General features: G+C 37.9%; 1 protein-coding gene across 2 annotated transcripts in view; it reads left to right on the top strand.

Annotated features, from left to right (window-relative positions):
* The first annotated feature begins 15,761 nt into the window (after positions 1-15,761).
* Positions 15,762-25,785, top strand: part of LOC133870130 (tRNA-specific adenosine deaminase TAD2-like) — a 38,413-nt gene continuing 28,389 nt past the window's right edge. The window contains exons 1-2 of one of the 2 annotated variants that reach the window (XR_009900640.1): positions 15,762-15,835; positions 16,359-16,424. Coding sequence is in view for 1 of the 2 variants with exons in the window: in XM_062307186.1 (XP_062163170.1) it covers positions 16,359-16,424 (66 nt within the window). In the remaining variant the exon portion in view is untranslated. The remainder of the gene's footprint in view (positions 15,836-16,358; positions 16,425-25,785) is intronic. The other variant, XM_062307186.1, reaches the window with a different exon arrangement.

The raw sequence follows: 25,785 nt of genomic DNA, 5'->3' as shown, positions 1-25,785 counted from the left end.
CCAACTTGTGCAAGGGGTGTGGAGGTCTTAGATGAGATTACCAAGAAGCTTAACGAAGTAGAGGATGCAAATGGTACTTTGGTAGCAAGGGTTAAAGATTTGGAGAATGAAAATGTCAGTTGCATGGAAAGAGTTAGGCAATCACAGATGTGGGATGATAAACAAATGGAAATCATCAGGTGTCTAAAGAAGGAAAATGACAGCTATAGGACAAGAGAGAAATTTTTGATGTATGCTTTGTTCTTCTCATGGTTTACAATTCTGTTGATTGCTTGTGTTGCACTTATGAAATGAAATGTAGTTTGAGATATGAATTGTAGATTATGTAGTTTGGATATGTATTTTGTATATATATGAGAAGTATGTAAGTTTTATGGATGGAGCTGCTGGAGAAATATTGTTAATATGTCATATGTGCTCTTATATCTGGAGAAACCTATGTCAAACAATGTCCCTTCATGCTGCAATTGCCAACAAACATGTACACTCTGTGCTTAAATTTTGGGTCTAAACAATTTATTCCATTGCCCTTTAGGCAGTATCACAGAGAGTACCTCATGTTTCCGATAATATCAAAGTAGGTACCTAGGTTTTAGATAAGTATCACATATAGTACCTCCGTATGGGTTTTAACATGTTTTTTAATGTAAAACACAAACAATATCCCTTCATGCTGCAATTGGTCAACAAATGTACACGCTGTGCTCAAATTTTGGGTCCAAACAATTTATTCCATTGCCCTTCAGGCAGTATCACAGAAAGTACCTCATGTTTCCGGTAATATCAAAGTAGGTACCTAGGTTTTAGATAAGTATCACATATAGTACCTCCGTATGGGTTTTAACATGTTTTTTAATGTAAAACACAAACAATATCCCTTCATGCTGCAATTGGTCAACAAATGTACACGCTGTGCTCAAATTTTGGGTCCAAACAATTTATTTCATTGCCCTTCAGACAGTATCACAGAGAGTACCTCATGTTTCTGGTAATATCAAAGTAGGTACCTAAGTTTTAGATAAGTATCACATATAGTACCTCCGTATGGGTTTTAAACATGTATCACGAGCAACTTGTGCCTTGATTACAAATAAATGCAATAGGATATATGTGCAAATAGTTACATCAACAACCAGTACATATCCAGTAGGGTAACAAAATACATTAACAATATGTGCATCCAATAATCAAACATGTACAAATATGTACATCAACAGCCATTTTTGCAAAATATTAATACCCCACAAAATATGTGCACATCACATGAACACCCAGTAGGGTAACACAATACATTAACAATACTCACGGGCATCCACAACCCAGATACAAGCATCCATCAACACAAAATGTGTCTTGTCTTTGTCTTGTATATCAATCTATTTAAATTGGTTGTGATCCACCTTGCTGCAACCCAACGAAGAGATAGGTCAATCAATATGTATTTAAATAACAATTAACCAGCCCACATAGGGTAACAAAAAAAAATTAGGCCAACCTTTGGTTGCCTCTTGTACATGGAAGACATTCTCCTTTCTCTTGGTCTTCGACGTATGCTTGTTCCTCGAGGTAAGCTTCGTCTTCGGGGTGCCCTTGCCGGTTGACCTGATGGACCTGCAGGGGCAGATGGGCTTGCACCTAATGGACCTGCAGGGGTAGGTGGGCCTGCAGGGGTAGATGGGCTTGCACCTGATGGACCTGCAGGGGTAGGTGGGCCTGCAGGGGTAGATGGGCTTGCACCTGATGGCCCTGCAGGGGCAGATGGGCTTGCACCTAATGGACCTGCAGGGGTAGATGGGCATGCAGGGGCAGATGGACTTGCACCTGATGGCCCTACCCTTGATGTGCTTCCCTACCCATATTTGACAAACACATTAGTTACAGAAATATAGTCATTGAACCAGTAAATAGAAATATAGTTATTCGACCAGAAATATCTACCTTCGATTTCCTAGGCTGTTTGGGATACTTCTTCCTATTCGGGTTGTCGGGTTCACAGCAACTCCTAGCATTGTGCCCCTTTTCACCACAATTTCCACACCGCACATTGTATCCCTTGCGACTCACTTTAATGCTCTCGTCTAGCTGCTCATCAACTCCTCTTTTCCTCTGTTTTTTGGGCCTCCCACGCTGTTTCCTTGGTTGCGGTGGTTCTATAGGTTCCACACCCACATCGACAGGCCACTCATCCGGGCCAAGCATAGGACTAATCCAGGAGGCATAGGACTTTCTGTACGTATCCATCATGTACCAATGGCTGACATAAGTCTCGGGTTTTCCTTTATTGAGGTATATTGCACAAACTGCATGGGGACAAGGAATACCATTAAGTTGCCACCTCCCACAGCCACATGTTCTTCCTTGAAGATCCACCACCCGCCAAGACTCATGGGCACTATTGACCTCAAACTGTATCTGATTGCTCCACCGGCAAATATAGTTCTTCGCCTCTAACTTGTTTCTCTCCAACTTCTTCACAATCTTTGGACAAATTACATTCAGTGTCGTTGCTGCCCCAGCATTTTTCTTACTGAACCGGTTCATAATCTGCCGCCGTATAGTCTCGAAACAAGTTAGTATCGGCTGGCCTCTTGCTTCCAACACCCAAGCATTGAAGCTCTCGGCGACGTTATTTAGCAAGATGTCGCTGCAGCTGGTGGTTCGAAATGCGTGCCTTGCCCACATTTTTGGGTCAACCCCCTCAATGTACTCGAGAGCTTTTTTGTCCATACCTCCAATGACAGAGAGGTAGTACTTAAATTGGACTTCATTGGGTGCCCTAGCTGCACCCCATAACACGTCCTTGAACTCCTTCCCCTTCCATCCCTTCCCCTTCATGTTTGCATGCAGGTGCCTAACACAATAACGATGCTCAAGGCCGGGTATTAGATCCTCTAGAGCATCGATTAGTCCCTGTGTAAACAATAAATAAATATCAAACAAATGGTATTAAAATAAAAATGACCATACGATAATTGTATTAGATATTACCTTCTGTCGGTCCAACATGAACGACCACATATGTTCCCGCGGAAGCCCAATATCCTCCAACAGTTGGACCAAGAACCATGTCCATGTCTCCTTGTTCTCGGTCTCGCATACCGCAAATGCAATAGGATATATGTCATCATTACTGTCACGGCCGATTGCGGCATGCAACTGCCCACCCTATTTTGTCTTAATGAAACATGCATCAACACATATCATCGGCCTACATCCTGCCAAGAATCCTTCTTTACATGCCATCAAAGAAATATACATCCTCTGGAAGAACACTCTGTCCCTTTGGATGTAAGCCGAGCTACTGGGATTCCACTTCCGCAATGCATTGCAATACTCTCGGGTGTGACAATATTGTTCACCATCTCTTCCATCGAGGATTTCGATTGCCATCTTCTTTGCACGATGGCAACTCAATATTGTCATTTGCACGTTGTACTCTCGGCGTATCATTTCCCTCAACGCCCTAGCCTTAAAGCTTCTTTGGTCTCGAAAAATCTCTACATATCGATTTGCAACCCACCAGATAGTTGCCTTCTTGTTGTAGTAATCACTGCCACAGTTATGCTCATCATGGAGAGTCTTGATCTGAAAATACTTTCTACATGGCGTCCAAGAGGCATGTATTTTCTAGTGACATAACGATTTGCAGTGGGCGGTTACCCGTTTTTTGTCGTTATGCACATACTTGTAATCAAAGTTATTTTGCACTGCGAATAGTTGCAATGCTTCTTTAAATTCTTTCGGGTTCGTAAACCTCAACCCTACACTTAATTCCACTGTCTGACTCCAGTCCCACTTTTTCTTCCACTCGGGATACCTTCTCTTACGCTTTACAGTTGACTCTTCACTGTCTTCTTCACCACTATCTAGACTGTCAAAGTACTCACTGTCATATGAATCTGCGTCCGGGTCATTTGCTGCATCGACTCCAATTCCCGTGTTGGAATCTTTATCCCAAGTCTGAAACCAGGTATTTATATCATCATTCGGTTCGCGTAGGACATCCTTTTCCTTCCCTACAAACATGTCCTCCTCCTCGCCATCAGTCAACTCAAAATCACTCAACTCAATGTCCTCATCCTCCTCCTCCTCCTCCTTCTCATCCCTCTGTTTCCTTGGCCGCCTGGCTGGCCGTTTCCTTGGCTGCTGTGATGGTTGTTGCACTGCTGCTGGCTCTTGGGGTGTCTGTTGCACTGATGTTGGCTCTTGGGGTGTCTGTTGCACTGCTGGCACTTCTGGAGGAGTCTGGGTCAAAAGCAAAACAGGGTTTACCACTTCAATTGGAATAGGTTCTTCATGATCCACAAAAACATGTAGCTTTGTCCTGCCACTATTCAGCAGCCCTTCTTTTAGAGTAATGAAATCACCATCTTTGGTAAGACCGTGTATTTGCTCGTTGGTCTCATCATCAAACTTGTAGTACATTTTGGGTATGTTGTTGTATTCATATTGCAGGTAGCACTCCAAAATGTTTGTCAAATCTCCAAACTTGAACTGGGATGCATCTATACCGGCAATTGTCAGAATGTCTCCGCCAATATAGGCCATCCCGTGTCCAGATAGTGACCCATTATGGTAAACAAGTAGGTCAAATGTTGGATCTGACATCTTCTGCACCCTGTGAATTAAACAAAAAAGGATTGTCACACTCTAGCTATAAAAACTGTAAAATTAACTACCAAAGAGATGGGCAAAGAAAGTATGTAAAATGTAAAAAACAGAGAACATAAAATTAGATATGATTTGGAAGATGAATATAAGTAGAGAAGAGATTGTGTGTGTTCACAGGTTTTTATAGTTGTATTAGAGAAGAGATTGTGTGTGTTCATGCCAACATGCATGCATTCATGTTTTTGCTTGGTCTTATTGTATGGTCTTGGTAAATTTCTTCTTTTATTTTTATTTTAATAAGTCATTGGTATTTGATATGATCATTTGGATGCATCGTCAACTTATTAACAAGCCTTTAAGTGATGTGAGGATGTATGTAACGTGTGTCTGGCATAAAGCTTTTGGTACCCAGCCCCCTTCCTTCCCCCTTTCCAACAAAAGAAAATGGTGAAGAATTAAAAAAAAAGAACTAGTCCTGTAATTGGTAAAAGTTATATGACTTCTAGAGTGAATATGAATTTAAATTTTGCTTCTGTTTGTTCACAGCATGAGTCTATATTTGGTGTGTGTGTTCGTGTGCATATCTATTTTTAATAGATTGACTTTCTCTTGTCTGCAGCATGGGAGGCTTGGTTGTCAAGCAGATGCTTTATAAAGCTAAAGCAGAAAATATTGATAACCTTGTGAACAACACCATTGGAGTTGTATGCGTCAATCAATAATTTTCACATTGCAGATGCTTCTTAGACAGGATGTATAGTGCTTTTTGTACTTTATTGTTCCATTTTGCACAGTTGGGACCCTCTTGGCCAACATGTGCAACCACAAACACAGTAAACAGATAGAGACCCTCTTGGCCAACATGTGCAACCACAAACACAGTAAACAGATAAAGACAGATATGCAATAAAGTAATACATTCTAAAATGCAATGTGCTGGACAACAATCCAACCAAACTGGTTGTTGGTTTTCTTAACCCAACAAAAGACAAAAACACGTGACGATGGTCAGGCCCTACCCAACTCGGGATACACCCACAACAACCGAAAGTTTCGGTTTTTATAACCTCATCACTTTGCCCAACAACTGACAAGCATTTGTTCCAAAAACCAAAACAAAGACTCAACCGACAATCACAATACACAATCCATATATATATAGCACGAAACAAACTTCTAAAAACACAAAAATGGGCAAAATACCTCAGAATGTGCCGATTTGATGAGCAGCGAAATCCACTGTCTTCGACGTCCGGCCGAGGTTAGGTGAAATCCCCTTTCTTAGACGTCTGGGAGGGAGTCGGCCGGTTCAGTGGAGTCGACGGGAGAGAAATCGAGCGAGAGTCCAGGAGTCCTGGAGGGAGTGGGCCGGTCGAGAGAGAGTCCGTCGAGGGGGATTTTAGGGATTAGGGTTCTTCACTTCTTCACTTCACAAGTTCATTTTATGGATTTTGATTTCTTTCTCAGATTAACGATGAAATGATTTAAGTTTTTTTGTTTGAAATATTTTTGAGTTTCAGTTTTGAGTTTCTTAAATTGCAGAAAATAGTTTTCCCCCCAAAATAAACAAATGACGTGGGTGTGTGATGTGGAGGTGTTTGGGTGATTTGGAAATTAAGTGGATGCTGACGTGTTTCATTGGACAGGTGTCGACATTTCAGTGGTGCTAAGTGTCAGTGACGTGGCGAGCCGTTAGTTTTTAGACGGAGAAGTTAACCGAGGTACTTATTTGGTCATTTCCCAAAATTTAGGTAGCATCTGTGATGCGAATTGAAACTCAGGGACTAAAAAATAAAGTTGTCAAAACTCAGGGACTAAAAAGGTGTTTAACCTAAAAAAAAAAATTTAATCTTAAACAAGTCTTGAATTGGAAGGGCTAATTGGCCCCTATGCGCTCCGACTTTTCAAAATGACCCACACAAAAAATTGTTTATAACTTAAAGTAAAAAGTTGAAAGGAAACAATAATTTGAGATAATTGCACCACTGATTCTTGGAATATGTCATAATTACGAGTCACTCTCTATGGTTTAAAAAGTTCATGGAAGATCCTTATGATAAACTATAATTACAAATCGATCTTTGAAGTCAAATCCTATTAACAAATTTGACAAATTCTGTTAAATGTCATGTCAGCACCACATCAAACTAATAAGATGGCAACACGTGTCCATTTGAATAAAAAAATATAAATTTATTAAAAAAATAAATAAATAAACTATTTTTTTTTAAAAAAAAAACAAAAAACAAAAAAAAGGGAAGGGGTGGGGGTGGCTGGGCCACCCCCACCCCTTCCCTTTTTTTTGTTTTTTGAATTTTAATTTTTGAATTTTTTTAAAAAAATAAGTTTATTTATTTATTTTTTAATTAAGATGGACACGTGTCGCCATCTTATTAGTTTAATGTGGCACTGACGTGGCATTTAACAGAATTTGTCAAAAAATTTAACAGAATTTGATTCCAGGATCAATTTGTAATTATAGTTTACTACAAGGACCTCCAATGAACTTTTTAAACCATAGGGAGTGATTTGTAATTATGGCATACCCCAAGGACCAGTGGTGCAATTATCCATAGTATTTATACGTTTCTAAATTTCTCATGAGTAACGGCTATTGGTTCAACCCCACTTGACACTGAGTAATTTTATTAGTACATTAAGTATCCATCAAAAAATGATGTGGCTTTTAAAATCACCATTTGATCAATCACACGCTCAATGATGATTTTAAAAGCCACCTCTTTTTTTATGGACACTTAATAGACACTTAATGTACTAATAGAATTACTCATTGACACTTTGTATTATATTTCTTTTATTTTTATGTTTTCTAAGTTAGGAATAAAGCATCATTTTATTTTTTTGTATTGCTTGTGATGATAGTTAAAAAGGGGTGTGCCACATGATTGGGTCGGTGTAGGGTAAATAATTAAAATAAATTGATACATTGACTTATTTAGTATTTATAACAATTATCGAATGAACATTTTTAATTAAGAAAGTTGTTAAAATAAAGATTTCAAAACAAAATAAAGAATGAATTTTGTTAGAATAGTTTTTGGTATGACCTGATCGATGGTGAGCAACCTACAAAATAATCAGAGTGTACCTACAAAATAATCAGAGCGTCAAAGGATCTTTGGTCTTCATCGGAGATACTTCGATACTTAATTTAACATGCTTCTTTGTTTTTAGTTCGGCCCTTTGATAATAATTTTCTGGCTCCACTAGTGCACGTGGGCATTAAATGGCATGAGAAACCAACAGAGAGTGGGACACGAACGTGGCATGAGAAAATTTAGAACACCTTGAAAAAATTCATTTCTCAATCCTTAACTTCGAAAACCCATAAGTCGCATCTCTCTCTCTCTCTCTCTCTCTCTCTCTTAACTTCCATGCCCTTTCTCCTAAAAATCAAACCCAAACCTCCAAAACTTTTCACTTCTCGCAAGATAATTTTGGTTTTCTCTCTTGATCTCTCTTTGACTCATAAAATTTCTGCTTTCTTGTTGCTTGACAAGGTTTATTAACTTTTGAGGGAAACTGTAACACACATAAAGCAAAGAAGATGAGTAGGAGTCAAGAAATCAAAGCTCCTCACAATAAGATTTTCATTTTCCTTTTAACTTTCTCACATCTTCTCATCAACTTTCCAACTCTCCAAACACTAAGCTAAGCACCAGCTCCGCTTTCCCTCATGAACAGTCAAGAAGAACCAAACCTTCGAATCTCAACCTTCTGACGCCAAGAACTCTTCGATCGAGCAAGTTGCTCTCACGGTTCTGGTCACCAAACGACCCCTCGATCACTTCGATCTCAACTTCGAGCACTAGTAGTAGATGCCCTATAGGTTGTTCTCTTTCCTAAATATAATAAAATTTTGAAAAAAGTTACAAAAAATCACTCACATCAGTTTCCCTATATTTTTCCTAAACCTTTAGGTACATTGGGTAGCACTGTAGCTACCCAATAAATTATATAATGATAAAAATGACAAAAAGTAATATGAAAAAATGTAGGGTAAATAATTAAAATAAATTTAGACATTGACTTATTTTGTATTTATAACAATTATCGAATGAGCATTTTTAACAATGAAAGTTGTTAAAATAAAGATTTCGAAACAAAATAAATAATGAATTTTGTTAGAATAGTTTTTGGTATGACTTGGTCGACGGTGAGCAACCTACAAAATAATTAGAGCATCAAAGGATCTTTGGTCTTGACCGGAGATACTTTGATACTTAATTTAACATGCTTCTTTGTTTTTAGTTCAGCCCTTTGATAATAATTTTTTGGCTCCATCACTACATGTGGGCATTAAATGGCGTGGGAAACCAACAGAGAGTGGGCCACGAACGTGGCATGAGAAAATTTAAAAAAACCTTGGAAAAATTCATTTCTCAATCCTTCACTTCAAAAACCCATAAGTCGCATCTCTCTCTGTCTCTTAACTTCCATGCCCTTTCTCCTAAAAATCAAACCCAAACCTCCAAAACTTTTCAATTCTCGCAAGATAATTTTGGTTTTCTCTCTTGATCTTCTTTGACTCATAAAATTTCTGCTTTCTTGTTGCTTGACAAGGTTTATTAACTTTCGAGGGAAACTGTAACACACAGAAAGCAAAGAAGATGAGCAGGAGTCAAGAAATCAAAGCTCTTCACAGTAAGATTTTCATTTTCCTTTTAACTTTCTTGCATCTGCTCGTCAACTTTCCAACTCTCCAAACACTAAGCTAGGCACCAGCTCCGCTTTCACTCATGAACAGTGTAGAAGAACCAAACCTTCGAATCTCAACCCTTCGACGCCAATAACTCTTCGATTGAGCGGTTCTAGTCACCAAAGACCCCTTGATCACTTCGATCGCAACTTAGAGCACTAGTAGCAGATACTCTAGAGGTGGTTCCCTTTCCTAAATATAGGAAAATTTTGAAAAAAGTCTTAAATAATCACTCACATCAGTTTCCCTATATTTTTCCTAAACCCTTGGGTACATTGGGTAGCACTGTAACTACCAAATAAATTATATAATGATAAAAACGACAAAAAAGTAATATGACAAAATGTAGGAAAGTAAGAAAAAGAATAAAATAAAAATAAAGAAAGAGTATTTAATTGATATTGGGAAATATAATGGAATCTATTGTGATTTTTTTTTATTTATAGGAAAGCAGAAAGTAATTTTATTCTGTAAATTTAGAAAAAATAGTTGGGTATTTACTGCTAGTGCTCTTAGATTGTGGTGGTTCTACTCGGCCACCTCATGGCCTTGACGATCACGTGCCAAGTGTTTTTTAAGGGGTGCGAGTGGGAGTTAGCTCTCAACCCCAAGCCATTCAATGTGAAAAAGAATGTGCTGATCAAGATCTTTGCTAACTTTGGTGCTGGCAACATGTACGTGACCATAGAAAATTGCTTTTATTTTTAATCAAAAAAATTTATCTACACTCCATTTGTTTACAAACAACATTAAGAAATTACCATCGTTTTTTATTTTTATAAATGATCTTAAAACGTTTACATCATTTACGTAAATGATTTTTTTTTGTTTGGCTTTTAAACGACATAAATTAAATTTCTCGACCCCTGGTTTCACTACCCATAACAAACGACATGAACTGATTCACGCCATTTTTTTTCATTGTTCACATCGTTTAAATTAGTGTTTCTTTGTAGTGTTAATAAAAAAATAAAATAAAATAAATCTCAAAGTAGACATGATCAACTCATTTGAGGTCCCTCCCTTAGCTCTAGACATTTCGGCCTCCTAGCATGTTTTTAACGAAATTTGTGGGGAGGAAAAACAAAACTGGTTGAGTGGAATATTCAGTGAGAAATATACCCAACCGTTTTAAAACAACTGTGTAAAAAACATTTAATAAACATTGACCAAAATAACTGAATAACATTTATTATTGATAAACACTTTTATGAAAAACTTAAAACAATTTATAAACTAGCATTAAATAGTTTGTCCAAAACTTTAAAACATGTATAAACATTATTCAGTGGCATTAACGTTAATTTACAATAAATGATTTTTCTAAAAACTTGAAACATTTTATGAACTTTGATACCTTAAAGATTTATCTTCCACTTGTTCTTCTGCGATCTCACATGTTGGGGGGTGTGCCTAATTCTAAAGGACTCGTTCTTAACTCGTGACCTACGAGTGGAGTCATTTTTAGGCCACCTAATTAACTTTGGGTGCACTCATCATGAAAAATCTCTGGCTATGGACCACATGCAGTGGTTTGTACTCCATCCTAGGCTTGGCAATTTGGGTTTACGGGTCGGGTTCGTGTCAACCCGGCCGACCCAGTTACACAATCGGGTTCAACACGACCCGACCCAATTATTAATCAGGTTGAGTTATTAAACCCGAACACGACCCGGGGTAACCCGTTGTGAAGATGAAGAAGAAGAACCGAAGGAGGCAAGAAGTGTGGCCGAGCCCACTGCCAGCCTAGTGCTCAGTGATTACAGCACTGCTCATCGTCCTCGTTGCACTTTTCCTCATGGGTTTCCTATACATATACTCGCTTTGTTTTTGCGCAAACTCTGCCGTCGATTCACTGCCTTTTTCTCCTCGAACTCCCTGAGACAAATCACGCAGTCGATCTGGTACTTCAGGTCCCTACAGTAAGTGTACACCAGCAAAGCCCAAATCGTCAGCGGGTCCACTCCTTTGCGCAGGTTTGACCTGAGTGGAAGATCCGACAGTAGAGAAGACGCTCGACCTGGACGAGGCTGGAGGGGTCTGAAAGATCGACGGTCGAACACCATGACTCGTGTATACTGTATAGAGGTGACTCAGGAGGCGTGGCCGCGTGAAATGAAATGGTGAAAGAAGGTGAAACCGAAAAGAAAAGGGATGCGGGTGCGGGCCGTGCGGCTAGGGTTTGTAATTTTTTTTTTTTTTTTTTTTTTTTTTGGTTTTTATTAACAAACGAGTTATAATCGGGTTGACTTGACTATGACCTGAACCCGATTACCCCAAACCCAAACCCTGTACTTTCGTGTCGTGTTTGTGCCGAGTTCACGGGTTGTGTCAAAAATTGCCAACCCTACTCCATCCTAGCTCCGATACCATTCCAAGTCTTATCTTTTAGGTTGAAACAATCTGAAAACATTCCATTCAGTTAAACACATACTAGACTACTTTCTTTATAAGCTTTTATTATAGAAGTTCATCATAACTTCCATTCTTTCACAATCTCTACTAGCATGTTTAAAGGCATAACCTTTCATTGCAACGGCCCGACTTTTATATTAAGCCAATAAATGGAATAAACTTATATTCCAGGTGGCGCTATTACTTTTATTTCATTCTTCCAGTGGAATTTGCATTGGTCTTTTTCTTTTGCTTTCTATTTTTTTTCCCTCTCATTTTCTTCAATAATTAAAGCATTTATACCAAATTTCTAGTATGAATATACTTCTTTATCAAAAAGTGCGATAGAAGGCAACTGATTAATGGTGCGTTGGGGTGTTGGATTTTTGAAATTAGAATTCAATTTTTATTTGGTGCGCGAATTTTGAGGTTTGACTTTTTAGAAAAAGTTGAATAAAATATGATTTGTTTTTTAAAAAAGCAAAAGCAGAATTATATTCATTTTTTATGTTTATGTTACCAAAGACACCATAAGTACAATTGACTTACACAATACTCTATCATACCTCAAAAGTGGAGGCCTTTAGTAGATCCTTAGAGATAGTAATCCCGACTCCAATAGGGTTTTTCCTTGGCTACTTCGACTATATTTGTAAAAATTCATAGGCTTACATATGGAAACAATAAGTCTACAGTGTAGTAAGTAAGCAATAACCTACCATTTACGATGTGTGACTTGAGCCATTCTTTCCAAAATTTATCTTTCTTATTTTTTCAAAACAAATCATTCTTTAAAACTAAAGCAGAGTTTTTAGAGTGGTTATGCATTTACATTAAGTATTCATTAAAAAATGAGGTGGCTTTTAAAATCACAATTGGGCGTATGATTGATCAAATGATGATTTTAAAAACCATCTTATTTTTCGATGGACACTTAATGTATATGTAAAATTACTCGAGTTTTTATAATACTTGTCAAACACAATTCATTAGTGTAAAAGTATTTTAACTATGAGAAAGGCTTTTCGTAGTAAATAACATATACACTTAACTTTATTTTTTACTAGGCTAAAACATCAATGTATAGCTATATATTAATTAAATTCAGTTGATATTATATGATAATGATAAACAACAGTTAAATCAAAACATGTAGTATACATTGTCTAAAGGCATATTCCGAATAAGCATATATGTTTGCATTTCATTTTATTAATTGTTGGTTGTGTGATACCCTATATAACGCTCCCGAAATTAATTAATAAGGATAATTAACTTGGAATGTCACTCGCAACGTTTTCTAAATTAATTAACTAGTAATTGACTTAAAGTGTCGTGTGTATTAACAATTTCAGAATAAAAGACAATGGGAATGCAACATTGATCTGAGCGAAAAAGCTAAATACCTTAAAACTCTATCATCAATACAAACCTGAACCTCCAAAAACAACACTAGTATTTTATATTTTGTTATCCTTATTATTATTTATTACTAGTTGTCGATATGCATTGATCATCGTTATTACGTTTATTTGTAATCCTATATAAACCCATTAGTTTGATGAATAAAATAAGTAAGTAATTAATTATCTCAACCCTTATAAATGTTTTAGAGTTGTAGGGTTCATCGAAATACCTTAAAATTATCCGTCATGTGTTTGACAAATTAGGCACGTAAGAGCATCCACATCATCCTCTTTATTTTGAAATTTCACTAAATATTAGAGAAAATCCTTTGAGCCTGTTTGGTAACCTGTTTTGGAAACATTTTTCTGTTTCCAAAACAGAAAACCATGTCTAAAAATTGTCTGCCTGCGTTTGGCAACCGGTTTTAAAAACAAAAACGTAAGAAAACAAAACATGAAACATGAAATATGAAAACAATTTAGAGTTGTTTCCAAAAACAGGTTTGTGTTTTCTATCCAAATACGCTCAAAACACGCGCGGAACCTATTTCCAACTTAAGTACACAGTGTCGCACGATACCCATGATCCATGGTTCTAATCTCCACAAATCCATTTTTCTTTGCCTTCTTTATCCTGCTCGGCTTGCTCGCATTCATTCCCCACCTATAAACTCAGACAAAAATCACTCCCCCAAGTGCATCTCAGTGCCATCACTCTCCTTCTATTTGCCTTCATCTACCCTATGAGCCGGGAATCGATTGCAAGTTTTGGTTCTATTTTTAAGGAACCCATTGATTAGCAGCTCGTGTTCCAGAGGATCGAAGAAAACTTTGTGTGAATGATCAACTCCTCTGTTGCGGCGGCTCCAATCAGTGCACTTGTTCGTAGGTTCTGTGGGTTTTTTGGATTTCTGTGGGTTTGCTTGTTTGATTCAATTCCTGTGCATTTGTTTGGATAACTTCTTTGTAAGTTTTTTATCGCACTTTTGGGTGATTTCTAATTCTGTGGCTTTTGGATGTTTTGGGTCAATTTGATATTGCATATGTTATGGGCTAATTTGAGTCAATTTTGATGAAATTGAACAAGCCATACAGTACATTTCTACATGGCTTGTTTTGAGTCAATGAATGCATTTATGTATTTTGTATGGTTTGTGAAGGAATGGGTATGTAATCTCAGATGCTATTTGATTGTTTTTACCAAAGTTCCAAAGCAAAGCCTTTGTTCCTGTTAATCCCTTTCCTCTTTGACAATTGTTTTGAAGACTACAATGGAGATGGGAGAAGTACTGGGTTGTTGTTCATGTACAATTCTTTGATTGGAAGTTACACTTTTGCTGGACATGGTGGTGATACTATCTTGCTTTATATTGAGATGGTGGTTGCGGGCATTGTGCCTGGTAAATTCACGTTTCCGTTTTTGCTGAGCTCATGTAGGGTTTCGTGAGGGTAGTTGTTAAGATGGGTTTAGAGGGAGATGTGTTTATCGGGAATTCTTTGGTTCAATTTTATTCAGAGTGTGGGAAGATAGATTATGCATGGAAGATGTTTTATGGAATGCTTGAAAGAAATGTTGTGTCGTGGAATAGTTTGATTTGTGGTTATGCTGGGAGGGGTTGTCCGGAGGAAGCTCCTGAGAATTGGTTTTAGCATTGGCTAATGTTTCATTTTTGCATCATTTTTTGTCAATCATTTTTGCATCATTTTTTGTCAATCAGTTTCATGGTTGATTAATTTAATTTTATTGGACAAGTTTATCCAAAAATATGGGACACACTATCAAGTCTAATGACATAAATTTGACAAAATTCTGTTTGGAAATCACCTAATAAATGGATAGAAACAAAAAATTGAAAACAAAAAATATATAGAAACGTCAAACAATTTTCTATTTTCTTCTTAAGTGAAAACTGTTTTGAAAACAATTGTCCAAACGCCTTGGGTGCTGTTTTCTATTTTAAAAACTGTTTTTGAAAATAGTTTGCCAAACATTTTTTTAACGAAAAAACAACAGAAAACGGTTTTTTGTATCTGTTCTGGAAAACAATTTTCAAACACAAAAACAAAAATCGATTTGCCAAACGAGCTCCTCCATTTCCATCTTGCATTGAGCTCTTTTAAATTTGTGCAAAATAATTCTTGTCAGAAAGTCTCTTCAAATTTTTTTTTGAACAAAAAGTCTCTTCAAATTTGATGCCCCTTTTCCTTTGCCATTCACTTTTTTATTATTTTTTTCTTATTATTTTTTCTTTTTCTCTCATAATGGGTCAAAAGTTTTATCGCTGATTTGCACTTCCGTTGGTTGAACAATCTCTCACTCTCTCTAGTGGGTTTGTCGGGCACAGCCGAAGGCGCAAGCAAGTCTACAGAAGGAGCCCCCATAGCTTGCGATCACCGAGTTCCTTGCCTTAAACGATCGATCAAGGGGCTTACCTTTCTCAAAGCAAAGGGCATCCTAATATCAGCAGGTATTACTGCCTTAGCCCTGTCCGAACATTTGAATTTGTTTTGTTTGCTTTTTTTTTTTTTTTTTGCCCCAGATTTTTCAATTTGTTGTGAAATGTTGGGTGCTTCACTGCCACGCTGTTCACTCCACGCTAACCGCACCGGCACACTCAGTGTCCTTCATTGACGAGTTTGCTCGTTTCATCTAGAATTAAAGCCACAGACCCCACATCAGTTGGTTTCGACTTTGAACCCAAAGTAATGCTGAAAAGAAAACCTTAAGTATTAAACTATTTGTTTATGCTTCATGTTTTCGGTAATTTTTTTGTTGTGCTTTCAAGATATATGATGGAGAATAAGTGGGTTTGCTTCAGAATTTTTTGTCAAGAATTGGGTTGCTGATAAAATATTGTTATGTATTGCTTGTTTTATAATTTTGTGCCGAAACGTACATTACTGTAGTTTAGCTTGTATTTAATACTAATATTTTGTTTGGATCAAATATCTATTTAAAAGATGGAAATGAAGAAGAAAACGGAAAATAAGATGATTCAGCATTCATTGCGAGTTTTGCTGAATTATCTGAACTGTTTTGCTGATTGTCATATAAATCAACTACCATTAATAGGAGAAGCTTTTTATTTTACAATTGGTAAGCCTTTTCTCTGATTTCGACTTAAAGATTTGATGTACATGATGTTTGACTGTTTTTTTCCCATTATTATGACCAAACCTTCTGCATATTTGTTCTGGTATTCATTTGTTTTTAGTTTTTGGGTTAGATGGCATCTCCTGGGGAAGAGTGCTCTCCTGAAACCCTTGCATTTATGGAACTTGCAATGCAACAGGTAATGCACAGGCCCTTTCATTTATGCTTGGACTTATTGCATTTGTGTTGAGGACTTAGAACTAATTGAATACGATTAGAGGAATACTTCAACAAAACAGGTTGTTAGGTAGCGAGCAAACAAAACCATCATTAAATACCTGTTTTTGCATGTGTGTGTTTGTTGTTTGCCAAGTGAGAGCATTCAAACCCAGCTCAGCAAATTTGGTCTCCATGTTAGCTAAAAAATTACATTTTTCTATTTTAGCTAGTCACTTTTCCAAAGAACCTACATCTGATTCTCTGTTTTAGCTATCTACTTTTACTATTTCATTTAAATATTATTTCTTAATAATTTTTTTATTTTTGTTGAGAGGAGAGAGAATGTTAGAGATTAAAGAATGATTTGTTTTTACATTTGGTGAGTGATGAGCACTATTAGCAACTCACCAAATGTTTTTCTAAATTATTAAGCTGGATGCGACTCATTTTGCTCTCATTTAAACATCCCGGGTAGCCAAAATGTTTTGGCTAGCCAGATGAGAATGCTTTGAGCAACTAAAAACAAGTTTAGTTATGTGTTTGTGTGACTGTCCAAAAAATCTTATTTGATTTTTTTTTTTGATTATGATCTTATTGGAGGTTTTATTTTCCAACACAAGCATATAAGGTTATGTTTTTTTCAAAGAGAAGAAAAAAATAAACAAAGAAAAGTAGAGGGTTACAGAGTCATTACCTAGTTCTTATCTAACCTACGCAACATGAGAAAAATAATGAAAAACATGTTTATTTATAATAGCTTCCGGTAAAAGTCACATAAAAGTCGGATAAGCAATGCATTATAGATAGAGATGGCTAGTTCAAGTGAAGAGTTGCTTAATCAAATAAATTGCCTTATTCTATTTCTGTTGTTTTCTTTGAATTCGCTCTTCGTCTTGAAACTTCATCAAACTTTTAAACAATTATCTAAAGTCAAACCTGAAATTTTAATACGTATCTTAAGTAAAGCTGGAATTTTAACTTGGAGGAACATTTTGGAATTAGGTTCCCAAAATCCATTTTCCTAATGCTTCTCTCTTTGTATGGATAAAGGTGTTGTATTTGTGCGCAGAATTTTTGTTAGCAACTTGTGTTGTATATAGTGGCGGAGCCAGGATTTTGGTTCAGGAGGGTCAAGATTTTTATTTTTTATTTTTATATATTTGTATGAAAGAAAAAAAAACTAAAGTTAAATAAAAATTAATTAAAATATTAAAAAATATAACTAAAAAAAATTCATTTATTGTTTAAAAGATATAAATGTAACATACAATTTATTCTATCACGCTTAGTCTAGCCTGTTACTTTATTCAATTATCTTGGATGAGTCTTCATAATTGGTTGACAATTTTGAATTTTTAATAAGTCTAAATCGCAATTCTCAATTCTCAATTTTGTTTTTCACTGTTAATGACTAGCTTTTCCTTCTAGATTTAGGCCTTAACTATTGCTTCCTTTTTTTTTTTTAGTTTTGTTTTTTGTTTTTTGGAAGTATATACTTTAGAGTGTGTTGTTAGAAGAGTTTAAAGGTATGGACTTTTGAAAAGTGTTGAAGTTTGGTCTCTCAACCAAACCCCTTGGCCTATAAACGTTTTTTTTTTTTTTTTCTTTCCCTAAGCCCACTAACGCCTCAAATGAAAGAAGGTATGGCAACTTACAAAAAAAAAAAAAAAAAAAAAAAAAAAGAAAAAAAAAAGAAAGAAAGAAGCCAAGGCAGTGGCCCACAAACAGTCCAACGCCAAAGCTTTATTAAAACGGTGTGTTTAAAGGGGCATCGTACTTCTCATCATCTTCTTCCCCATTTTCATCTAAGCTAAACCTAAAATCCAGAAAAATTTCAGACATCCACACAGCTGAAGTTTGCCCCTGAAGTTTCGTGACTGGGTTTCGATTGTCCCTGATTTTGCAGTTGAGGGGGGCAAACAGGCATCTAGAAGATTTTCTACCACGGGTAATAAACATTTTTGGAGGTTGAGAGGGGGGGGGGGGGCTTGAGCCCCCTCTCGACCCCCCTGGCTCCACCCCTGGTTGTATAGTTAGGCGTTTTCTGTTGTATACTCTTAGTGTACTAAGAGGCGCCTTAAGCTTTTAATGAGATTGACTTATTATAAAAAAAAAAAAAAAATTTTGATAAGTAAATTTAGTCTTATTGAAAGCGTAAAGCGCCCCTAAGTACACTAGAAGTATACAAAAGGAAACACCTAATTAGGAAGAGAAAAATGAATAATGAAATCAACAAAACTAAGCGATAGAAGGGACAAAAAAGCCACCATCCAAAGATACAAAGTATGAAAGAATGAAGCTAAAATATCCTCTATGGAACTCTCCAAATCCTCGAAACACCTACGATTTCTTTCATTTCAAACACAAAAAAAAAAATGAAAAAATGTAGATTGACACCATCTTCCAAATCGCAACACCCCTCGGCCTTTCAGAACTCCATCAACAGGCAAACAAGTCGATAACTCTTCTAGGCATAACCCAATACATACCAAATCGAGTAAAGAGAGAATTCCACATAGCGGAAGTCACATCGCACGAAAGAAGAAAGTGGTCCACTGATTCTCCATTTCTCTTGCACGAGCAACATCTATCCACTATGATAATATGCCTCTTCCTGAGACTATCCAGTGTAAGGACCTTGCCTAGGGCAGCCGACCATGCAAAAAAAGCTGCCCTCGAAAGAGCCTGAGTCTGTCACGCACTTTTCCAAGAGAAGCGACTACCTTTAGAGCAAACCAGGGAGCTAAAGAAGGACTTGACCTTGAACATGCCTCTCTTGGAAGAGACCCACCACAGCCTATCTGCACGACCTCTACTCACAATGGCTGATTGCAACACCTGGAAGAAGGAAGCAAAGACATCAATTTCCCAATCATGCGCTTCTCTAACAAAGCTCACGTTTAACTGAGTAGAACCGCTCAAAATCTCCATATTATTCGCAACTGAGGAATCCTTCGCACGAGCAATACCAAAGAGAACAGGAAACACTTCCTTCAGAATTGTATCCCCGCACTACAGATCATGCCGAAATTTTGTCCTAACCCCATCCCCCGCCTCAAATCTAACAAAACCAGAGAAAGTTTCCTAGCCTTTCCTAATGTTCTTCCACAATCCTACTCCAAATGCACCTACAAGCTCAAGGGAGCACCACCCGCCCCACAAACTGCCAAACTTGGAGTCCATTGCAACTCTCCACTAAGCATCTCTCTCAATCCCAAACCACCATAACCATTTACCTAACAGAGCGCGGTTGAACATCACCAAGTTCCTGATACCCAGCCCTCCCTCTGAAATTGGGGTATAAACCTTAGACCAACTCACTAGGTGATATTTTAACTCTTCTTCAATCCCACCCCATAAAAAATCCAGTTGTAACTTCTCAATGTGAGCAGCAACACTCCCCGGCAGAGGGAATAAAGACAAGTAATACGTAGGTAAATTGACGAGGGTACTCTTAATAAGGGTGACTCTACCACCCTTGGAGAGGTATGACCTTTTCCAACTGGCCAATCAATGCTATCTTCTCGATTACGCCGTCCCAAATATGAGTAGACTTATAGGAAGCCTCCAAAGGAAGACCAAGATACTTCACCGGCAGGGTTGCAACCCCACACCCTAGGATTCCGGCTAACCTTCCCACTTGATTTACATTCTCCACAGGAATTAAATTTGACTTAGCCAAATTAACCTTCAAACCCGAAGCACCTTCAAACAGAAGGAAGAGACTCTGCAAATAACGCAGTTGAGAAGAGACTCTACATTTGACAGTAATCACAGAAAGAGCCCTTTGGCTTTCTCTTGTCATTTAGCACGTCATGTTTGAGAGAACTTTTGCCATTGAAAGCATGCACCCATAGAATTTTTTCAGACTTATTAAGATCGTGCAACAGTTGTTTGCCAGTTATGAATATTAGAGTGTTCTATTACCTCCGCAAGTGAGCCAAGTAGAGTCGAGATTTGATTGTTCAAACATTGCTTATAGTGTTCTAGTTCAATTCAAGGTTGAGCTAAGCTTAGCCATTTGAGCTCTCACTTGGCTAACCATTTATTTAGTAAAGCTCGGGTGCGGATTGGCTTTAGTCATTGACGTAAACAAGCTCAATATCGAGTTTGAGCTTAACTCATTTTTCAACTATTTGTTAAATTTTCAGTTAGATATGGTTAATAACCACAAAAAGTGAAGCGTTTTGGTGTTTGGTTGTGGAAGCAAAATATGGTTGTTCGAATGGAGGTTGGCGTGCTAAGGAAGTTGAGGAGTCTTTTGGTGTTGGAGTGTGGAAACATATTAGGCAGAGGTAGGGAGTTTTCTCGAGATTTATTGGATTTGAAGTAGGAGATGGCATGATTGTTGCTGTGGGGATCGTTCTCTGAAGGGTGCCTTTCCGATGTTATTTCGTATTGCGCTATGTAAGGAGGCGAGGTTCATGGATAATTTGCAGGTTTCCAATGGTGTTATACATTGGAACGTTCATTTTTTACGAGCTGTACAAGATTGGGAGGTAGAGGTGGTGCTTGCTTTTTTTGGGATGTTGTATTCCCTTAAATGGAGACAAGGTGGGGAGGATTGTATTTGGTGGATTCCTTCAAAGAGGAAGAAGTTTGAGGTGTGGTCGTTTTTTCATGAGTTATCTATTTTGGGGGTTTCTTTTTTTCCTTGGAGGAGTATCTGGGAAGTTAAAGTACCTCTGCGTGTGAGTTTTTATCTGGACAACAACTCTTGGGAAGATTCTGACCTTAGATAATTTGTGAAAGAGGAGTTGTAGTGGTGGGATGGTGTTACATGTGTAAGACGAGTGAAGAATCTATAGATCATCTTATTCTTCATTGCAAAGTGGGTCGGAACTAATGGAGTGTGCTTTTTACTCTTTTTGATGTTACATGGGTTATGCCTGAAAGGGTGATTGACCTGTTAGCATGTTGGAGAGGTCAGGTGGGCACTCATTCAGTTCTAGTTGTGTGAAGAATAGCCTCATTGTGCCTAATGTGGACCATATGGGGAGAGCGGAATGACATATTTTGAAGATCGTAAAAAGTTGGAGGACGAGGTCAAGAACATTTTGGTCAATTCCCTTTTTAATTGGATAGGGGCTTTTAATATTTCTTGGATTTCTAACGTCTCTCTCTGTCTCTGTCTCTCTCTCTCTCTTTCCTGAAGTTTTGTTCTTCTTTTTGCCTTTAGTGGGACTTTATCTTTGTATACATCTTGTGTATTAGGGTTGCACTCCTTTGCGCTTTTCAATGAAATGAATTATTTATATATATATAAAAAAATTAACCACAAAAAATTAGAAGGTATTCGCATAAAACTTTCCCAAAAAATATGAATAAAATCAAATAAATAGATCGAATATTGCGAAAATAATTATAAACTACTAACTATTGTATAATTTTATTATGAGTTCGATAGTCAAGCTGCTCGCAAGCATGTCAAAGCGAGCTATCCTATGTTCATATTTGACATGCCTTGTTGTTAATAAGGTTACGGTTGCAGAGCCTCCAGCGAAAAAGGTTGCAGAGCCTCCAGTGAAGCAGGGCCTTTTTAGGATGGGGTTTCTCAACCCTCGCCTGACTGTGTTTGTCCCCCCGCTTCACCTTGGGAGGTCAACGATGTCAGGGTGGTAGGACTAGGACTTTCTTCCCCTCCGAATGGTTGCATCATTACTTCATCTGTTAAGAGAAACGGATTCTCCCAATCTCGGGATTGGCCTGTCGGCTTTGATTATAACGGGGAGATTGTGGTTTGGGAGGAGGGCGTTGATTTTTGGGATAGATTGCCCTTGGATTGGGCGTTGAATAGTGCTTTTGGGGAGGAGGCCTTGGCAATTCGGAATGCCATGAAAGTAGAGTTTCAGCAGGACAAGATGATAGCACGCTAGAAGTCCAAAGGCAAAAGGGAGCTCTTGAATCTGCAAAGCTCCATCAATTATGGTGGCGTTAAAGCTTCCTCTAGGCGTAGAAAAGGCAATGCTCACATGACGTACGGTTGTGTGCCTGTGGGTTGTTTTTGGGTGTTTTTTTTTTTTTTTGGGTTTCCTTTGTACTTAGGGGTGCCTTACGTTTTGTTTAATAAATTTTTGCTTACTTATAAAAAAAAAAAAAAAAAAAGTTTATAAAATGAGCATGAGAATGCTTGAACTTGGACCAAGACTGAGCAGAGTTCTTGAGCTAAACCTGAGTTGTTCACAATTATTATGTGCTTCATGATGATTGGATTTGTTGGGCTTTTTAGTTCCTTAGTTTTGTGTTTTTTGGGGCTTTTATTAAGGTTGGGTTGCCGGAAATTTTAATCAGTTTGTACAAACTCTTGAGGGGACAACTGCATTAGATATTGAGGTTCATATAAAATGAATCACCAATGAAGTTGAGAGATTAAGTTTGACTCAATTTTAACTTACGAAAAAAAAGAGTTTGGCTCATTTTTAGCGGTAAGCTTTAGTTTTTTTGATTGGTAAGCAGAGAAATTATATGAAAAGCATAAAGGCGCCCCTAAGCATACAAGAAGTATACAAAAGGACACTAAAACTGGAAAGAGAAAGAAAAAGGAGAAAACCCTCAAAATTCAAAAACAGGAGGAAACTGAAACACCCCAACAAGAATTTGACAAAATATTATGTGAATGGCTACCTTTAGCCTTGAGTTCTGTATATTATATAGACTTTACAAGGATGCTATACATGGAAAGGAAATAAGATCCCGCATGATTCTAGCCCTATACATGTAAACTATATTCTGTAAAATATATATGCTAACTATACAAAATAAGAGATGGAGAAATAAGGAAACAATCGTGGGCTAAAAATAAGGAAACAATTATGGACAGCTGCCCTCAAATTGATGTAGGGTGATCAACTAGCATCAATTTGCTACTTAGGAAGCAATGTCAAGGACGAGTGAGAGCCTTGGTAAAGATATCTGCAATTTGTAGATCAGTAGAAATATGAGGAAGAGTGATAATCCTAGCTTTAAAGGCTTCCTGGATAGAGTGACAATCCACTTCGATATGCTTGGTGTGCTCATGATAGACAGGATTGGCCGTGATCTGAATAGCACTGGTATTATCGGCATGTAGAGGTGTAGGGTCGGTCAAAGAAAAATCTAACTCAGCAAGCAAACCACGAAGCCAAATAATTTCTGAACAAGCAAGGGACATAGCACGGTATTCAGATTCCGTAGATGACTTAGAGACTCTGTCTTGCTTCTTACTTTTCCAGGAGATCAAGGCATCACCTCAGAACACACACCAGCCAGTGATGGAGCGACGAGTATCTGCACACCCAGCCCAATCAGCATCACTATAAGCGGCAAGACGAGTAGAATTGCTGGCAGGGAAGAATAAGCCACGGGTAGAAGTACCGTGAACATAGCGTATGATCCTTCGGACAGCAGTCAAATGTAGATGACGGGGAGTCTGAAGGAACTGGCTGACTTGCTGGACAACAAAAGAAATGTCTGGTCTAGTAATGGTGAGATAAACGAGGCTACCCACCAACTTCCGGTATAAACTGGGATCAGCAAGTAAGTCGCCCTCCTCTTTGCGGAGCTTGACATTTAATTCCATGGGAGTATCGACAGAAAGAGCCTCTTGAAGACCAGCTGTAGCCACCAAGTCACTAGCATACTTATGTTGATTGAGAGAAATGCCGGAGGGACCACGATGCACCTCAAGACCAAGAAAATATGTGAGAGATCCAAGATCTTTCATATTAAAGGACTCCGAGAGATGAGTTTTGAGCTGGTTAAGTAAAATTGAATCGGAACCAGTGATCACAATATCATCAACATAAACCAATAGAAGAACAATACCCATGTCGGATTTCCGAAGAAACAAGGAAGTGTTATACTTGCTCTGCTTGAATGAAAATTGTAATAAAGTGGTGCGGAATTTATCAAACCAGGCCCTTGGAGCCTGTTTGACACCATAAAGGGAGCGACGAAGCTTACACACATGTGAAGTCGGAGAAGGAAACAATCTTGGAGGTGGCTTCATATAAATACACTCTTTAAGATCCCCATGAAGAAAAGCATTTTTAACATCCATCTGATGTAGGGGCCAATCACTGGAAGCAGCAAGGGCGAGAATCGTAAGAACAGTAGTCATTTTAGCCACTGGAGCAAAGGTCTTTTCATAATTGACACCATACTCCTGATTATTCCCAAGAGCAACAAGCCGAGCTTTGTAACGATCCAAACTTCCATCAGATCGAACTTTGACTGAGTAAACCCATTTGCATCCTAGATGCACAATAGTAGGAGGACAAGGCTCAATGTCCCAGGTGTGATTGGCCTCTAGATAGAGCGGTAATCTCTTCCTGCATAGCATGTCGCCAACACTCATGCTTGGCAGCATGTGAGTAACAGTTGGGAATATCAAAATTAGCCAATGTAGCAGTAAGAGCTAAAATAAAATTCCCACCACTGGAAGAAGAAAATCCATACCTATCTGGAGGGACAGACACTCGAGAAGAGCGACGAACCAAAGGCACAGGAGGTGCTGCCACTGACTGAATCTGGAGCGTGGTAGGATCAGATACCGGGTGAGCTACCGGAAGAGACTGTGAGCGGGAGCGTCTTGTATGCACAATACCTGGTTTAAATCGTGAATTGACGGGAGGAAGATCTGAGACCCACTCCTCAAAGGAGGGAAGAACCACAGTAGAAGATGATGGCAAAGAGGACACAGGAAAGAAATGTTGGTTTTCAAAGAAAATAACATTCCTAGAAATGCGAGTACGATGTAAGATAGGATCATAGTAAACAAATCCCTTTTGACAAACATTATATCCCAAGAAAGCACAACGGACAGATTGAGCAGATAATTTATGTCGCTCATGAGGAGGTAAATGAACAAAGCATACACAACCAAAAGTACGAAGATTGTCATAACTAGGATGCTTTGCAAATAAGCGGAAATAGGGAGACTCCAAATGTAGGACTTGAGAAGGTAAACGATTAATCAAGTGAGTAGCAGTTTTCATAGCCTCTACCCAAAACATGGACGGAACAGAAGATTCTAACAAGAGAGTACGTACCACATCGAGGAGATGACGATTTTTGCGTTCGGCTACTCCATTTTGTTGAGGAGTAGAACGACATGAACGTTGATGAAGAATACCCTTAGACGCCAAAAAAGCCTGAAACTCAGTAGACAAATATTCAGCACCGGAATCGGTGCGTAATGTCTTAATAGAAGAGGAAAACTGATTGGCAACATACGCAAAAAACTTAGTGAAAATACGAAAGACATCAGATTTAGAGCGAAGAAAGCAGACCCAAGTAAATCTGCTATGATCATCAATGAAAGTCACATAGTATTTAAATTTTTCATGTGAACTCATTGGGGA

The sequence above is a fragment of the Alnus glutinosa genome, chromosome 6 (assembly GCF_958979055.1).
Source record: "Alnus glutinosa chromosome 6, dhAlnGlut1.1, whole genome shotgun sequence".
Taxonomy (NCBI): domain Eukaryota; kingdom Viridiplantae; phylum Streptophyta; class Magnoliopsida; order Fagales; family Betulaceae; genus Alnus; species Alnus glutinosa.
The sequence above is the reverse complement of the archived record's forward strand: the minus strand, read 5'-3'. Positions and strand labels throughout refer to the sequence as shown.